The sequence below is a fragment of the Montipora capricornis genome, chromosome 2, assembly GCF_036669925.1.
Source record: "Montipora capricornis isolate CH-2021 chromosome 2, ASM3666992v2, whole genome shotgun sequence".
Taxonomy (NCBI): Eukaryota; Metazoa; Cnidaria; class Anthozoa; order Scleractinia; family Acroporidae; genus Montipora; species Montipora capricornis.
This window is the reverse complement of record NC_090884.1, coordinates 8,170,774-8,183,273: the sequence shown is the minus strand read 5'-3', so window position 1 is coordinate 8,183,273 and position 12,500 is coordinate 8,170,774. Positions and strand designations below refer to the sequence as shown.

Here is a 12,500-nt window from a genome sequence, read left to right as displayed (position 1 = left end):
CGGAATAAGAATACGTGGAGTGATGATTTAAAACACTATATATGGCGTTTTTCAGCAACAAGAATAATAAAACTATGTTTAAAATAGCATTTTAGCAGATGTTTGACAATATTAACCTGAATGCCCGCAAAAACGAAGGATTTCTGACTACTATTCCATGTATTCCTACTCTGGAATACGGTCAATCGAACGCGTCCATCGTAAAATCTGTTTAAAATACTTATTTTTTATTCGAAGGCGGTACATATACACACACCGCTTAGATATATGGATATATGTATAAAGTTGTCTTTATATGTACATATGTATACATGTATTATATATATGGAAGTATATATTATGTACTCAACAGAATATCGTTTTTCTGATTGGTCAATGACGAATAGGTTATAGAGTGCAATACTGAAGTTACTATGAAAACACCGCGACGGAGTAATTTTATTGTGTATACAAAGGAGAAAAAATGTCGTACGCGCTTGCTCGTTTATTTCGTGATTTGTCATTGTGATATTTTGAACGTTCTTGAATAGCACTCTTCTACGGCTCGTGCAATTTTTTCAAAACAGCACTCTTGCCTATAAATCCCAAAATGCACTCGCGTTCAAATATATATTCTATACACATAATGAACGCCTCTGAAAAGTCGGCTTTTTTGGTGTTTACAGTGCTATTGTTTAGGGTTATTTAAATCCATTAACCTCTCGCATAAATTCATAACTTTACTCCTTAAACAGGGCGATTATTTACCATCGGTTAAGTGCTCTTTTAATCACATTCTGGCATTTTTTGACGCTTACGGTAGCTCTGAATTATTTAGAGGCTATTTTGTAGAGGCGACAAAATATCAATCTCACGTTCTAGTAAATTTTGATTTTTTTGCAAAATAAAAGAATCCAGCTCATATATTGAATATTTGATTGTCACGATGAAATATTTTAAAGACCTATAACTTATATTGTCTTGAAATTTACTATTTACTGCTTGGAGAGTTGAGTTTTTAAATAGTTTGTTATGACATCAACCAAATATCCACTTTCGTGCTTTATGCATTTAGGATGGGATCTATTTACAATATTTAGTGTAATTTTTTGTCCACAAACGAATTAGTAACAAACTTTTGTTACAAGTTTGCAAACGTTTTTGCTCTTGTTGATTTAAAATGTTCCCTTTTAATTTTAAGGTTGATTCCTTTCAACTTTTATAACTTCGTCTGAAATATAGGTAATTTGTAAGTTCAGTGTAAGTTGGGCATTCAAACTCTGTAACCTTTAAACGATGCGAGTTGCCATCGCTTTAACTTTAACACAATTTAAAAATTCCAAAGACAAATTGCTTCCTTCACAAATCCATGGCCTTTTTTCTATCATGCCACTTATAAAATATTAATTCTATAACATCTGTCACTTGGACACTGAGTTTCGTTATGATTTGGTTCATGGGGCTTCTCAGAAGCGCTGCCATATTATTTCGTACTGAAAAGTAATTTCGTTGTAAAATTTTACGTTATTGCAAAATTATTTTTGATATTATTGCCGCTTTTCTGTGGAGTGTAAGCCCAAGGGTTTTTAATAAAACTAAAGATTTAGGCAATAATTTGAATTAACACGTCACACGAAGGAATTATTTGTTACTTCTGGAGTTTTAAATTAACCACCATTTGCACATAATATACTCTTGTCTTTTCCTCTGTAGGTGAAATAAGCATCACCACGAGACTACAACATCGACCGATAAAGTAACCAAAGATGCAGATCATCCTCCGATTCGATAAAATGACTTTGTTATTTGCTGGGATAATTTTTCTTTCTGGTAAGTAGCTTAAAAACTATTTAATATGATAAGGTTGCTTGGTCGGTAATGAATTTAAGAAATTAAATAGAATGAAATTGTCGCCAGTAACAACATCACCTTTTGGCTACCTTCACTGAAATAAGCATTACCACGAGACTACAACATCGACCGATACAGTAACCAAAGATGCAGATCATCCTCCGATTCGATAAAATGACTTTGTTATTTGCTGGGATAATTTTTCTTTCTGGTAAGTAGCTTAAAAACTATTTAATTTGATAAGGTTGTTTGGTCGGTAATGAATTTGAGAAATTAAATAGAATGAAATTGTCGCCAGTAACAACATCACCTTTTGGCTACCTTCACTAACCAAATGTTACTCTTTCAATTTTGTAGACCTCAGTGAATAAGCCCAATACGTAAACTAATTTTCATTCCCTTGAGAATTTTTGCTTCATTCAAATCTGTTTAATTAAAAATTGTCAAAAATCGTATTAAATGTAAACGTGGTTCTCCTCCTGAGGAAAGTGCGTTATATTTCGTGATACTTTTGCCTTTTTTGAGGCCCGCTAATGACAAGAAAGCTTTTTCGCCGAATAAACATCTCTTTTGTCAATGTGTAAAACCAAGCCTGAATATTCTAAAGACAAACAGGAAAACATGAACAAATCGCTGGGCTCTTCGTACAAAAAAAGTTCCAAGGAGATATTATATACTTGTATGTTTCGGTTATCCGGAGAAGAAGAACTTAAATTATTCAAATATCGTAGTTATCACTTGGGTTTTCAGTATTATTTAGTCAACTGAACTTTTAATGTCACTTGTAATAAATAAAAAAACTGGCGATCACAGTGTACCTTTTTAGTATTTCTTTAATTTTACGGTTTCAATTTTCTCGAAATATGATCGTCAATACCAGTTTAACGTTTTGTCGCTGCCTAAGGTAATTTTTTTTTGTTTGAGCCCATTCTCGTACTAGGGGTTTCTGGGATTTCCAACATATAAATAGGCCATTTCCGAGTTCATGTTTGCCTCCTCTTCAAAGCGAGTCTAAGTGCGAAGTTTTTGTTATGAAAATTAGTTTTCATTCATATGTAAAGTAGAACTAATTACCATCACAAAAACTTTGCACATAGACTCGCTTTAAGGAGGGGGCAGACATGAACTCGGAAATGGCCTATTACCCCAAGAGTAAGATTTGCCCAAAAAGGCCACGTTCGATATATTAAAATTCAGCTTGAAAGAGAGGTTTAGAGGACAAAGACAAAGGAAAGTGGATAAGTATTAGCGAAACCAATTGCGCTATCCAATGGATAGTGATTTTTAATCTTTCAGGTGCCTGTTTGTTTAAATTGTCCAGATACGTGCGAGGATCATTTCTCTTTTTCGTTTACGAGTGAAGGGTGTTCAGTTTGAGTTAACACATGCAGTGCCGCACTTATTTTCCACGTAGGCATGTTAAGCGTGTTCATTGACAAGTAAAAATAGTCTCACGCGGATAGAGTCAGCGCAAAACTCAACATGCTTATGTGTTAGTACACCTCTGCAGATGTTAATTTAATCTTCACTCGAATAAACTAGTCGGTCTAAGGTTATTCTACGTCACTTGAAAATGATGTCATGGAGACATCGAAACGTTGTGTTGAGCCTATTTCACCTATCTTTATTCTTGATGTTTATCTTAATTTAATCAAATTCGAATGATAAGGCCGTTAGAGTTAACTACCATTTCCTGTATCTCTTCAGGCTGCAAGGGAAGTAAATACGAGCGAGCCCTGCTGAAACAGCTTTTCCAATCCGATTACGATTTGAACGAGCGGCCTGTGGTCAATGATTCTGATGCTGTCGTCGTTACCCTTGGATTAACACTTAACCAGATTGTTGACGTGGTAAGAGATTTCCACTGGGACTGAAGTCTCGTTTACACAGGCGAATTTCACGCAGCAACTCGATGCAATTGTTGGCGCACTCAAGTTGCAATTAAAAGAATTGTCCGTGTAAACCAAGAGCAATTTTGGCGCGATTTTTACTGCGATTATCGCCGCGCTTTGGGAAGAGTTTCAGCGTTGCTGGAAACTTGATGAGAGGTTCCACTGGAAGATGGATCACAAAATTAAGAAATCTTTGAAAATGTAACAGCTATAGTATTCATACTTGGCACGAGTAATAGCCTTCCCTGCTAACAGAGTTGGGCTGACGAATACGGGAAAAGAGACCTCTGCCATGGGTCGAAACTCACTTTGTTGAGCATGCGCGGCAGTTAATTAGCGACCGAATCCTCACGTGATACTTCATGTCGTGTGAGCTCACTTAACAGCAGTGGAATTATTGTTTTGGAGCGCTAGAGGGAGTTGCGGGCTGAACGACTCACCGCGAAGGGAATGGGGTGGAAGAAAACAAGCGATTTGCTTTTCTTTGTCTTCGGAGATTAACCAGAACTTTATTCTAAGGCTTTTGGCAGTCCATTGAAACTGTCCTAAAACCTTTTTTGATTCCCCTTTTTCTGCCAATAGGACGAGAAGAATCAAATTCTGATATCAAGTGCTTGGGTAAGGCAGGTAAGACTCACTGAACGTTGACCAGTCTCAGTCTTGAATGTCAATTGTGTTTCTCTTCCAACAAAGGTAGTATATATGTGGTACTAGAAACCCATAAGGGTTGAAACGTGTAACGGCCCCTTGTTTGCTGGGAAACAAGCTTCTGAATATTCAATTTGCTAAGTACCATATTTGGAACAACAAGAGCGAGGGGTTTCCAAATATGGTACTTACCACTGAAACATTCAACCTATCAGTTCGCACTGAATATTCGGAAGCTGTGAACGCACGTTCCACGTTTCAACCCTTAATGGGTTTCTGGTGGTACTTAGAAACCAGTTATTTTGATTATGGACCTACTATGCGCTAATTTTGAAGAATCTGAAATGACGGGAGGCAGACCACAAGGGCAGCCGAGGAAATAAACTGGAAATAGCTCATGACTCATGAGCATCTCCAGTTGGTGGCCGGAAACAGTACTAGAACCCAGGAACTCTCGGCCACGCTCCTTTCTTTTTCTTGAAGGATATCTTCATCTTCATCGATGTTTTAGCGATAAAGAGCTTTAACATTTCTGTATTTATTTATAATATCATAATATCACGAGACTTGAGAGATAACTGTTGCTAATTTTAAGCATTAACTATGCCTTTTGCCTCTTTGCTGCCGCCTTGAACTGGCGCCCGTTTCTCGAAACTCCCGAAACTTTACGGGCCATTTTCGGGTGTCACAGTTGCCTCTGTTTCTCATGAACGGAGAGGATTTAAGTCGACAAACTTTGCAGTCAGTTTGCTTTTTGTTACCTTGAAAACATGTTAAAAGATCGGCTTTCCTGAACAAGCGGTTGGCAGGTCCACAAATGGCTTTTCGGGCCCGAAAAGCTTTCGGCACTTTTGAAAAACGGGCCTCTGGACCGAGATCTCGTAGCAAAAAAAAAAAAAAAAAACGAGATCCGTCCGAAAACGCGCACAGTTATACAAGAAACTGATGTTTTGTGATTGAATTGTTCTTTTACGGTCAGATATGGCATAATCCACTACTTAAGTGGAATAGCAGCAAGTTTGGAGGATTAGAATCAATCAATGTATCACCAAGGAAGGTTTGGCTTCCCGACATAGTTCTCTATGAGAAGTAAGCGCGTTAATATTTTCACCGACATAGTTCTCTATGAGAAGTAAGCGCGTTAATATTTTCACTGCAGAAAATAGTTAAATTATAAAATGAGTTATAGAGCGGTTTTCAATTGAGTGTCGAAAGCAATTAGCGAATTACTTTGGTTTTACATTACTTCACTCAGTGATTGGTTCAAAGTTCTCGCGCCACTTTTTCAACCAATCAGTAGTGAAACCAAAACCAATCGTGGCTCGGGCGTGCACGTTTTCCCGCGCTTTGTGTCGGCTAAGTGCAATTACTTCGAGTTTTCATTGGTTTACTGGATTGTCTCCGTCCTTTTTGATTGGCCAAAGTAATTACTTTGGTTTTGGTTTTACGACACTCATTTGAAAACCGCTCTATCGTTTAGATTGTAACTGGCTAAAACTAAGCGTTCCAAGGGAGCCTAGAGATGAATTTGTTAACTCTTATTCGATCGTTTTTCTGGTATGTGTTCCAAGATGCAAACGCGATCCTTTATTCAAAGAAATTTGTGTCTTAGAGACGAGAAGCATTCGGACTTTGTTCGAGTACGCTCAAGTAGTCATTGATAAATAATCTGATAAATTAATCAGGCTGAAAACTCACCTATTACGAGAATTCTTGACTTCCAAGTTGCGGTGCCCAAAAGTAAGTCTCCCTCTCCCCCCTCCCTTCTCCCCTCCTTCCCCCTCCACCTCTAGCTCTCTCTCTCGCCCTCTCTTTCTCTCAAGCCTCTTTTGTATGGCCTGGGCGATGACCTAAAAAATATATTGTTATTAATGTCGACTTAAGATATTTTTGATCGCGGGGACTTCAATCAGTTGCGTTTTCTATGTTGTTGGATGTTGAATGCCTTTGCACACACCAATTTCCTAATTGTTTACGGCGTTGTTTGCGTGATCAACAAGATTGTAAAGTACTCTCAAGTTCAGTAGCCATGTTGTATCATTCATTCATGCGTTAGAGATTTGTTTGTCATGCTTTTTTTTTTACCTGAAGAGGGAGACGTGATCCATTGGTAAAGGCATTGGATTTGCACCAGTCCATGTCCCTCTCTAAGTACTACAGAGGGATTTGTATTCAGGGGCCCTATTCTAGTAGGTCTCGAAAGATCTCGAAACTTTTCGGGCCTTCATCGGGTGTCACAACTTCCTCCGTATCGTAAAGGGGTATGTCACGTTATTTTAGGGTGTTCAGGGAAAATCTTTAGTTAATCACGAGTTTAAAACTCAAAAATGGTAAGGTGGAATTCTTTTACTGTTAAAATTATCCAGCCGACTTGCCGTAAACTTGAAAAACGTCGGGCCGACTTTTTTCAAGATTACCCAAATGCCACCCGTTTCAATCGTGTGCAGATGTGTCCATCCATCCATTCCTTTTGAAGTATTTCTTTTATGTTGTTTAACAGTTTTAAGTGGTTATTACCATGTTCCATTCTACGCTTTGGGCATTTTGGGTGTCATCAAATTACAGCATTTTGCGTGACATAGCCCCTGTAAGGATGAAGAGGCTTTCAGTCATCAAACTCTACAATCGTTTTGCTTTTTGTTATACCATGCAATCAAATCAATTGGATGGCAGTTGCGTAAATAGATTTTCTGGCCCAAAAAGTTTCGAGAAGCTGGCCCCGGGATCCCTAACCGAACACTTTTAGTTTGTCAATGGCAAGCTGTTTGCATCCTCAAATGTTACTACCTTATGATTATTAAAGAGGATTGCCAGTTATTTATCTCAGTAGCTCGGTGCACTTTCTTTGTGACCAAAGCATTTCAGTTCAAGTGTTGCTAATTTAATTTTTTCACAAACAAAGTGGCTTAACTATCACGTTTACTGTATTTGGTTATAGTGCCGATGACGACATTAGTTTTGGCGGCAATTTGGATCGGCTGAACTTCAGAGTCGTTCTGCATCATACGGGCAAAAACGTATGGCTTGCACCGGTGACTTTCAAGAGCAAATGTCGCATCGATATCAAATATTTCCCATTCGACACTCAGTACTGTAAAATGAAATTCGGTTCATGGACTTATGACGGATTTCGCGTTGATGTAGTAAATGAGAGTGATTCCGCTGACCTCGATAGCTACACTAACAGTGCTGAGTGGGATCTTGTGGGTGTTCCTGCCAAACGAAGTGTATTGAAATACTTTTGCTGTGAAGAGCCGTTCCCGGATGTGACGTTTTCCATCATCATCCGCCGACGATCTCTTTTCTACATGATGAACTTAATATTACCGCTGGTCATTATCACCGTATTGATAAATGTGTCTTTCGTTCTCCCGGCTGAGTCAGGTGAGATAAGGTTTCTTTGCTAGAATTTTATAAAAGCCGTGATGATGATAATGATGATGACAACGATGATGATGACGAAGGCGACAAGGACGTCGACGACGATGACGATGACGTCGACGACGTCGACGACGACGACGATGACGACGACGATTACAACGATATCGACGACAAGAAGCCTGTATCTCCACTAATGCCTTGAGTAAACCCTGTCCCGAGAAAATTAATGTTTAGGAAAAGGTTTTGATTGGCTTTTACAACAGTGGCATGCTGAATCTTCCAAGGAAAACTTGAAATAATAATGACCACAACCTGCCGCGAGACTGAGCACCCCCAGCAAACCATTGTTTTAACGAAAACCGTTGGTCAGCAACCTGGTTCTGGTCATTGCTGTCTAAGGTCTTCCTCTCCCAAGGGAGGCGTTCTATAAGTAAATCTACCCAGGAAAGGAAAGACTCCAAGGCCAAGTATGGGAGTTAAAGGTTCCGCTTGATGTACTCCTGATTGGAAGAAAAGACTTTTGCAGATGCGGCGGCCATTTTAATTTCTACTGTTTTGAAAGACATTATGGGATGCTCAGGGGGCAAATTAATATGTATTTGCCCCCTGGGCATCCCATAATAGCTATTTGAAACAATAGAAATCAAAATGGCCGCCGTATCTGCAAAAAGGTCTATTAAGATCGGTAAAGCTCGAAGTGCCCCTGGGCGTGAGGGGCCTGGAACAACAAAACTGAAACAACCCAAACCTATACAAAAATGCTAACCTTAGGCCTAAACATTATCTAAAGCATAATGTTTGCAACTTTTCATTCTTTTATGTGACTTTGTCTTAAGGATGAAGAGTCCTTTGACTTGAGGGGAAACGGGGTCCTCCTCCAAAGGCAAAGTAAAGTGAAATGAAATGAAGCAAAGTAACCATATTTAAAGTCGATAACTCGTGACAATAATTCAACGGACAAACCTAAGATCGACGGTGCGCTCATTTTACAGCCCGCTCTTCATTGTGAGGGTGTTTAAAGCTACTAAGTTGCACAGAAAGGAGAGAAGTCGTAAACAAGGACGTGAGATGCGGAGATCGAACGCGGTATCTTCTGCACCAAGCCGCGCACTAACCGACTGTGCCATCCTTGCTCCTTTAAACTACTTTAAACTATGTCCTTACATCTCCTATTATCTTGGGGTCTTTTTTCTAGGTGAACGTATTTCCCTCACTATAACCATCCTCCTGGCCATGACTGTTTTCATGTTAGTCGTGGCGGAGACTATTCCTCCATCTTCAGATGTTGTGCCGCTCATTGCAAAATTCTACATGACAGCCATGGTCGAGATGGCTGTCGGCCTGGTGTGGACTTGTTACATTTTAAAATACTACCACTCGGATGTCATCGAGATGCCTTCGTGGGTTCGGAAATACGTCCTCGGTCATCTTGGAAACTTCTTCGGAATTAGCATGGAGAATCTGAAACGAATCCAAGAGCACTCAAATCTTCGGAAAGGTAGCGGCCGAAAGATGACTTTGCAGACGACTTTGGAGCCTCTTTGCAACAGTGGTAGAACATTGCACATTAGAAACAAACTTCGCGTTGCAAATGGACACAGCAACAATCAGCCTTACGATAGACATTACCGGCACATAAATTCGACAACAAACAGCTTTCTTCCTCCATCGCTGGACAATTCAGAAATCTCGTTGAATCAACAGGATGACCTCCAAGATCCTATTCTTCAGCTGGGAGAGAAAATTCTCGACCGAGTCGACACTCTGGTCGAGAACTCAGTCGTTGACGACAGACTTAATAATCACAAAGAGGAATGGCGAATTGCCGCCATGGTCATGGATAAGTTATCACTGTGGCTGTTTGGTATCGCTGTGTTGATTACAGTGTTGGCATGTTTTCTCCAGGCGCCAGGGTACGTTCCTTGATCACTATGTGGCTATTTAACGAACCTGGTGAATATAGCGCTCAAATTGGTGAGTTAACGAAGCGTTTTGGTGCCGTCATATCACACCAAGGCTTTCACACAACGACAAACTACGTTAATGGTTAAACGCGAGATGCGCGGGGTTGTTCAAAGATTTTTGCCAAGGTCTTAACAATACAAAATTAATAATCTTTGGAAAATTACCGTAAATGGTAACAAGGTTTCGTACAAGTGTTTGTACTTTATTTGTATTTAGTCGAAACATCAAGATGATGAACCCAATTTACAATTCAGTGAGAATTAGAATTACGAGTGTTCTGGTAGTTTCTAGTGATTTTTCCTACCATAGGTGACACATCCTCCTGTTAGGCTGCGAATCAATCCTATTCTCAAGTGATATCCTATTTACTAGAAAAATTGTCTCGAGGTCACGACTTCGACTGACTGTATGTTACAGGGGCACCCATAGGGGCAGTAGCACTTCCTCGGGAGAGATTACAAAAGCTGACATTCCCTTAACTGGGATGTCACCTGAATGAGTCTGTATGCTGAAGAAATATGACCCTTTCGGTTTTTGAGAAGCTTAGTGCATGCGTACACGTATTTTGGTTCACAGAAAAGGGCCATCTGGTCTTTGGGAGAGGCAAAATCAGTTCTAGAAGTTGTCTTATGAGAAGTGTCAAACGTTTTTCGTACACCGTTGCATAGATCGGTTGAGAGTAGCACTGAATCAATGTACTTTTTCCGCTTAGCTTTCCAAAGAAAACCGACCCAATGATTCAATAAACACTTTCTGTGGAATAAGAGAATACCGTTGGGTGCCTCTAATCTGCGGAATACACATTAGGCCTTGTACCTGTCTGCGTTACTATATTAAAAATTGGTTTTCTTGTTGATCTTTAGGATCGTATAGGGTAACACGTACCACAGCACTCTTCAGACTTAATGTGTTTTGCAGAAAAAATCAATAAGAATCCTTACCTTTAACAGATTTAATGAACAATCAACTCCACTGTTGAGATTATTAAATATTAAGTTCTCTGATCTAGTACACTATACATTGCAGTTTTTATGTTTTAGTTTCACAATACAGGGGACATGCGAGATAATTTTTGGTGGATAAATTGCTTTTCTATTTTGATACGTCTGTTACTTCAGTAGGAAATATTCATAGTTATAATTCAAGAGCTGCAGACACTCAATCACATCATCTTCGAAGCATACCAACTAGGGAATATTGAGCATTCATTTTCAGGGACCAAAGTCTGGAATTCTTTTGCGGAAAATATTAAGTCAACTTCCGTATTGGCTTCCCAAAATAACTATGGAGTTCTTTTTTCAGACTTGGTTTAAATTTATATTTCTTTATTCAAATTCAATACCTATAAATTTCTTTCTTGTATATCATTCTAAGGGTAAATAAAGGTCTTGTCTTGTACCATTTTTGGCCGTTGAAAAAGTCACTAAATTTAAGACGGCGCGGCGCGCGCAGGTCTTTATGTATGCATGCTAGGTTGATCTTGCGTGGGAACAACAGTGCCTTTTCTTGAATGTCACTGGTTACTTCACTTGGTCAAAAAATCCAAGTTCACAAGTGATATAAGCATATGAGAACCAGGGTTTATTCCAGTGGACCCACTGAATCAGCCTACTAAGTTAATGATAAAAATAACAGAAAAACTTGGTACTGGTTGAGGAGGACTGCACGACGCAAGGCGGCAAATAGTCGGTCTGAACGCGCGAGACACTGCCACTTCCAAGGCAAAATTTGAGGGTGAGACCGAATATAAAGTATGGGCTTACCCTCCACTATGAAGCGAACATCCCATAAAAATAATTAAACAATACGGAAAATTCAAAAATGAACAAAAAGTATAGATATTGTCTTAAAAAACGTGCTCACTTGAGCAGAATTGTGTAAAACACGTTCGTCGAATGACGTATATGGAGAGCTGGAAGCTAATTTTGTACGCTCGAATGATACTGAAAGAACTTAGAATGGGTTCGTGGGTTCGGTGGTTTGTCGCGATTACACTGCGGCCGGTAGTGCGGCCTTTAAGATCTACGACGCGGTCGTCAACGACAACGTCACGAAATAACAATATCATTGGTTAAAAGAGGAAAACTATTCGTGTTGCACGTGCGGCATATACCAATGTATTTTTAGGATACTTCGCCCACATTGTACGACGCGAACGAGATGGCCTAACCACGAGAAACTTACGATAGTGCAAAGTTATATTTTGAGGTGACAGTTTTCGTCGACGTTGCCGTCGCCGTCGCGTACTAGGGATCAGGGAACTTAAGCAACGACAACGACGACGGCAAGGAGAACATCACAAATTTGCATATTTAGGGTGCGTTCGATTGACCGTATTCCGGAACAGGAATAAATGGAATATAAGTTAGAAATCCTTCGTTTTTACGGAGATTCACATTAAGATTGTCAAACATCTGCTAAAATGCTATTTTAAACATATTTTTATTAACCTTGCTGCTTCGAAACGCGCCAAACATACCGTTTTAATCATCACTCCACGTATTCTTATTCCGGAATAGGGTCAATCGAACGCGCCCTTAGTGGCAAAAACAAAAGCTTTGCACGCCCTGCACGTGCGTTTTCCACTTTTGTCCATTTCCTTGCCGTCGTCAGCAAAACAACAACGTGAAATAGTCAAACGTGAGGTTTTAAGGAGAACGTCAGCACTTGACGCTAAAGTTTCATTTTCTCCCCTAAATTAAGCGCCGTTCCGACCAATGTCATTTTTGAGGCACTACCACACCCTTGTCATATGAAAAGGGTTGACATGTTTGCAAAGTGATT

General features: G+C 39.5%; 2 protein-coding genes across 5 annotated transcripts in view; one reads left to right on the top strand and one right to left on the bottom strand.

Moving 5' to 3' along the window:
- Nucleotides 1-2,517, bottom strand: part of LOC138038706 (uncharacterized) — a 382,223-nt gene extending 379,706 nt beyond the window's left edge. The window contains exon 1 of the mRNA XM_068884724.1: nt 2,508-2,517. The gene's annotated coding sequence lies outside the window, so the exon portion shown is untranslated. The remainder of the gene's footprint in view (nt 1-2,507) is intronic.
- Nucleotides 1-12,500, top strand: part of LOC138038709 (neuronal acetylcholine receptor subunit alpha-10-like) — a 16,235-nt gene that overhangs the window by 3,401 nt on the left and 334 nt on the right. For 2 of the 4 annotated variants that reach the window (XM_068884733.1, XM_068884734.1), the window contains exons 2-7: nt 1,693-1,809; nt 3,538-3,680; nt 4,305-4,349; nt 5,350-5,459; nt 7,309-7,754; nt 8,947-12,500. The exon at nt 8,947-12,500 is cut by the window's right edge and continues 334 nt beyond it. In XM_068884733.1, the coding sequence (XP_068740834.1) occupies nt 1,746-1,809; nt 3,538-3,680; nt 4,305-4,349; nt 5,350-5,459; nt 7,309-7,754; nt 8,947-9,677 (1,539 nt within the window). In that variant the 5' untranslated portion in view covers nt 1,693-1,745 and the 3' untranslated portion in view covers nt 9,678-12,500. Of the gene's footprint in view, nt 1-1,533; nt 1,550-1,692; nt 1,810-1,903; nt 2,042-3,537; nt 3,681-4,304; nt 4,350-5,349; nt 5,460-7,308; nt 7,755-8,946 lie in introns of those variants that run through there. The other 2 variants (XM_068884735.1, XM_068884732.1) reach the window with 2 other exon arrangements.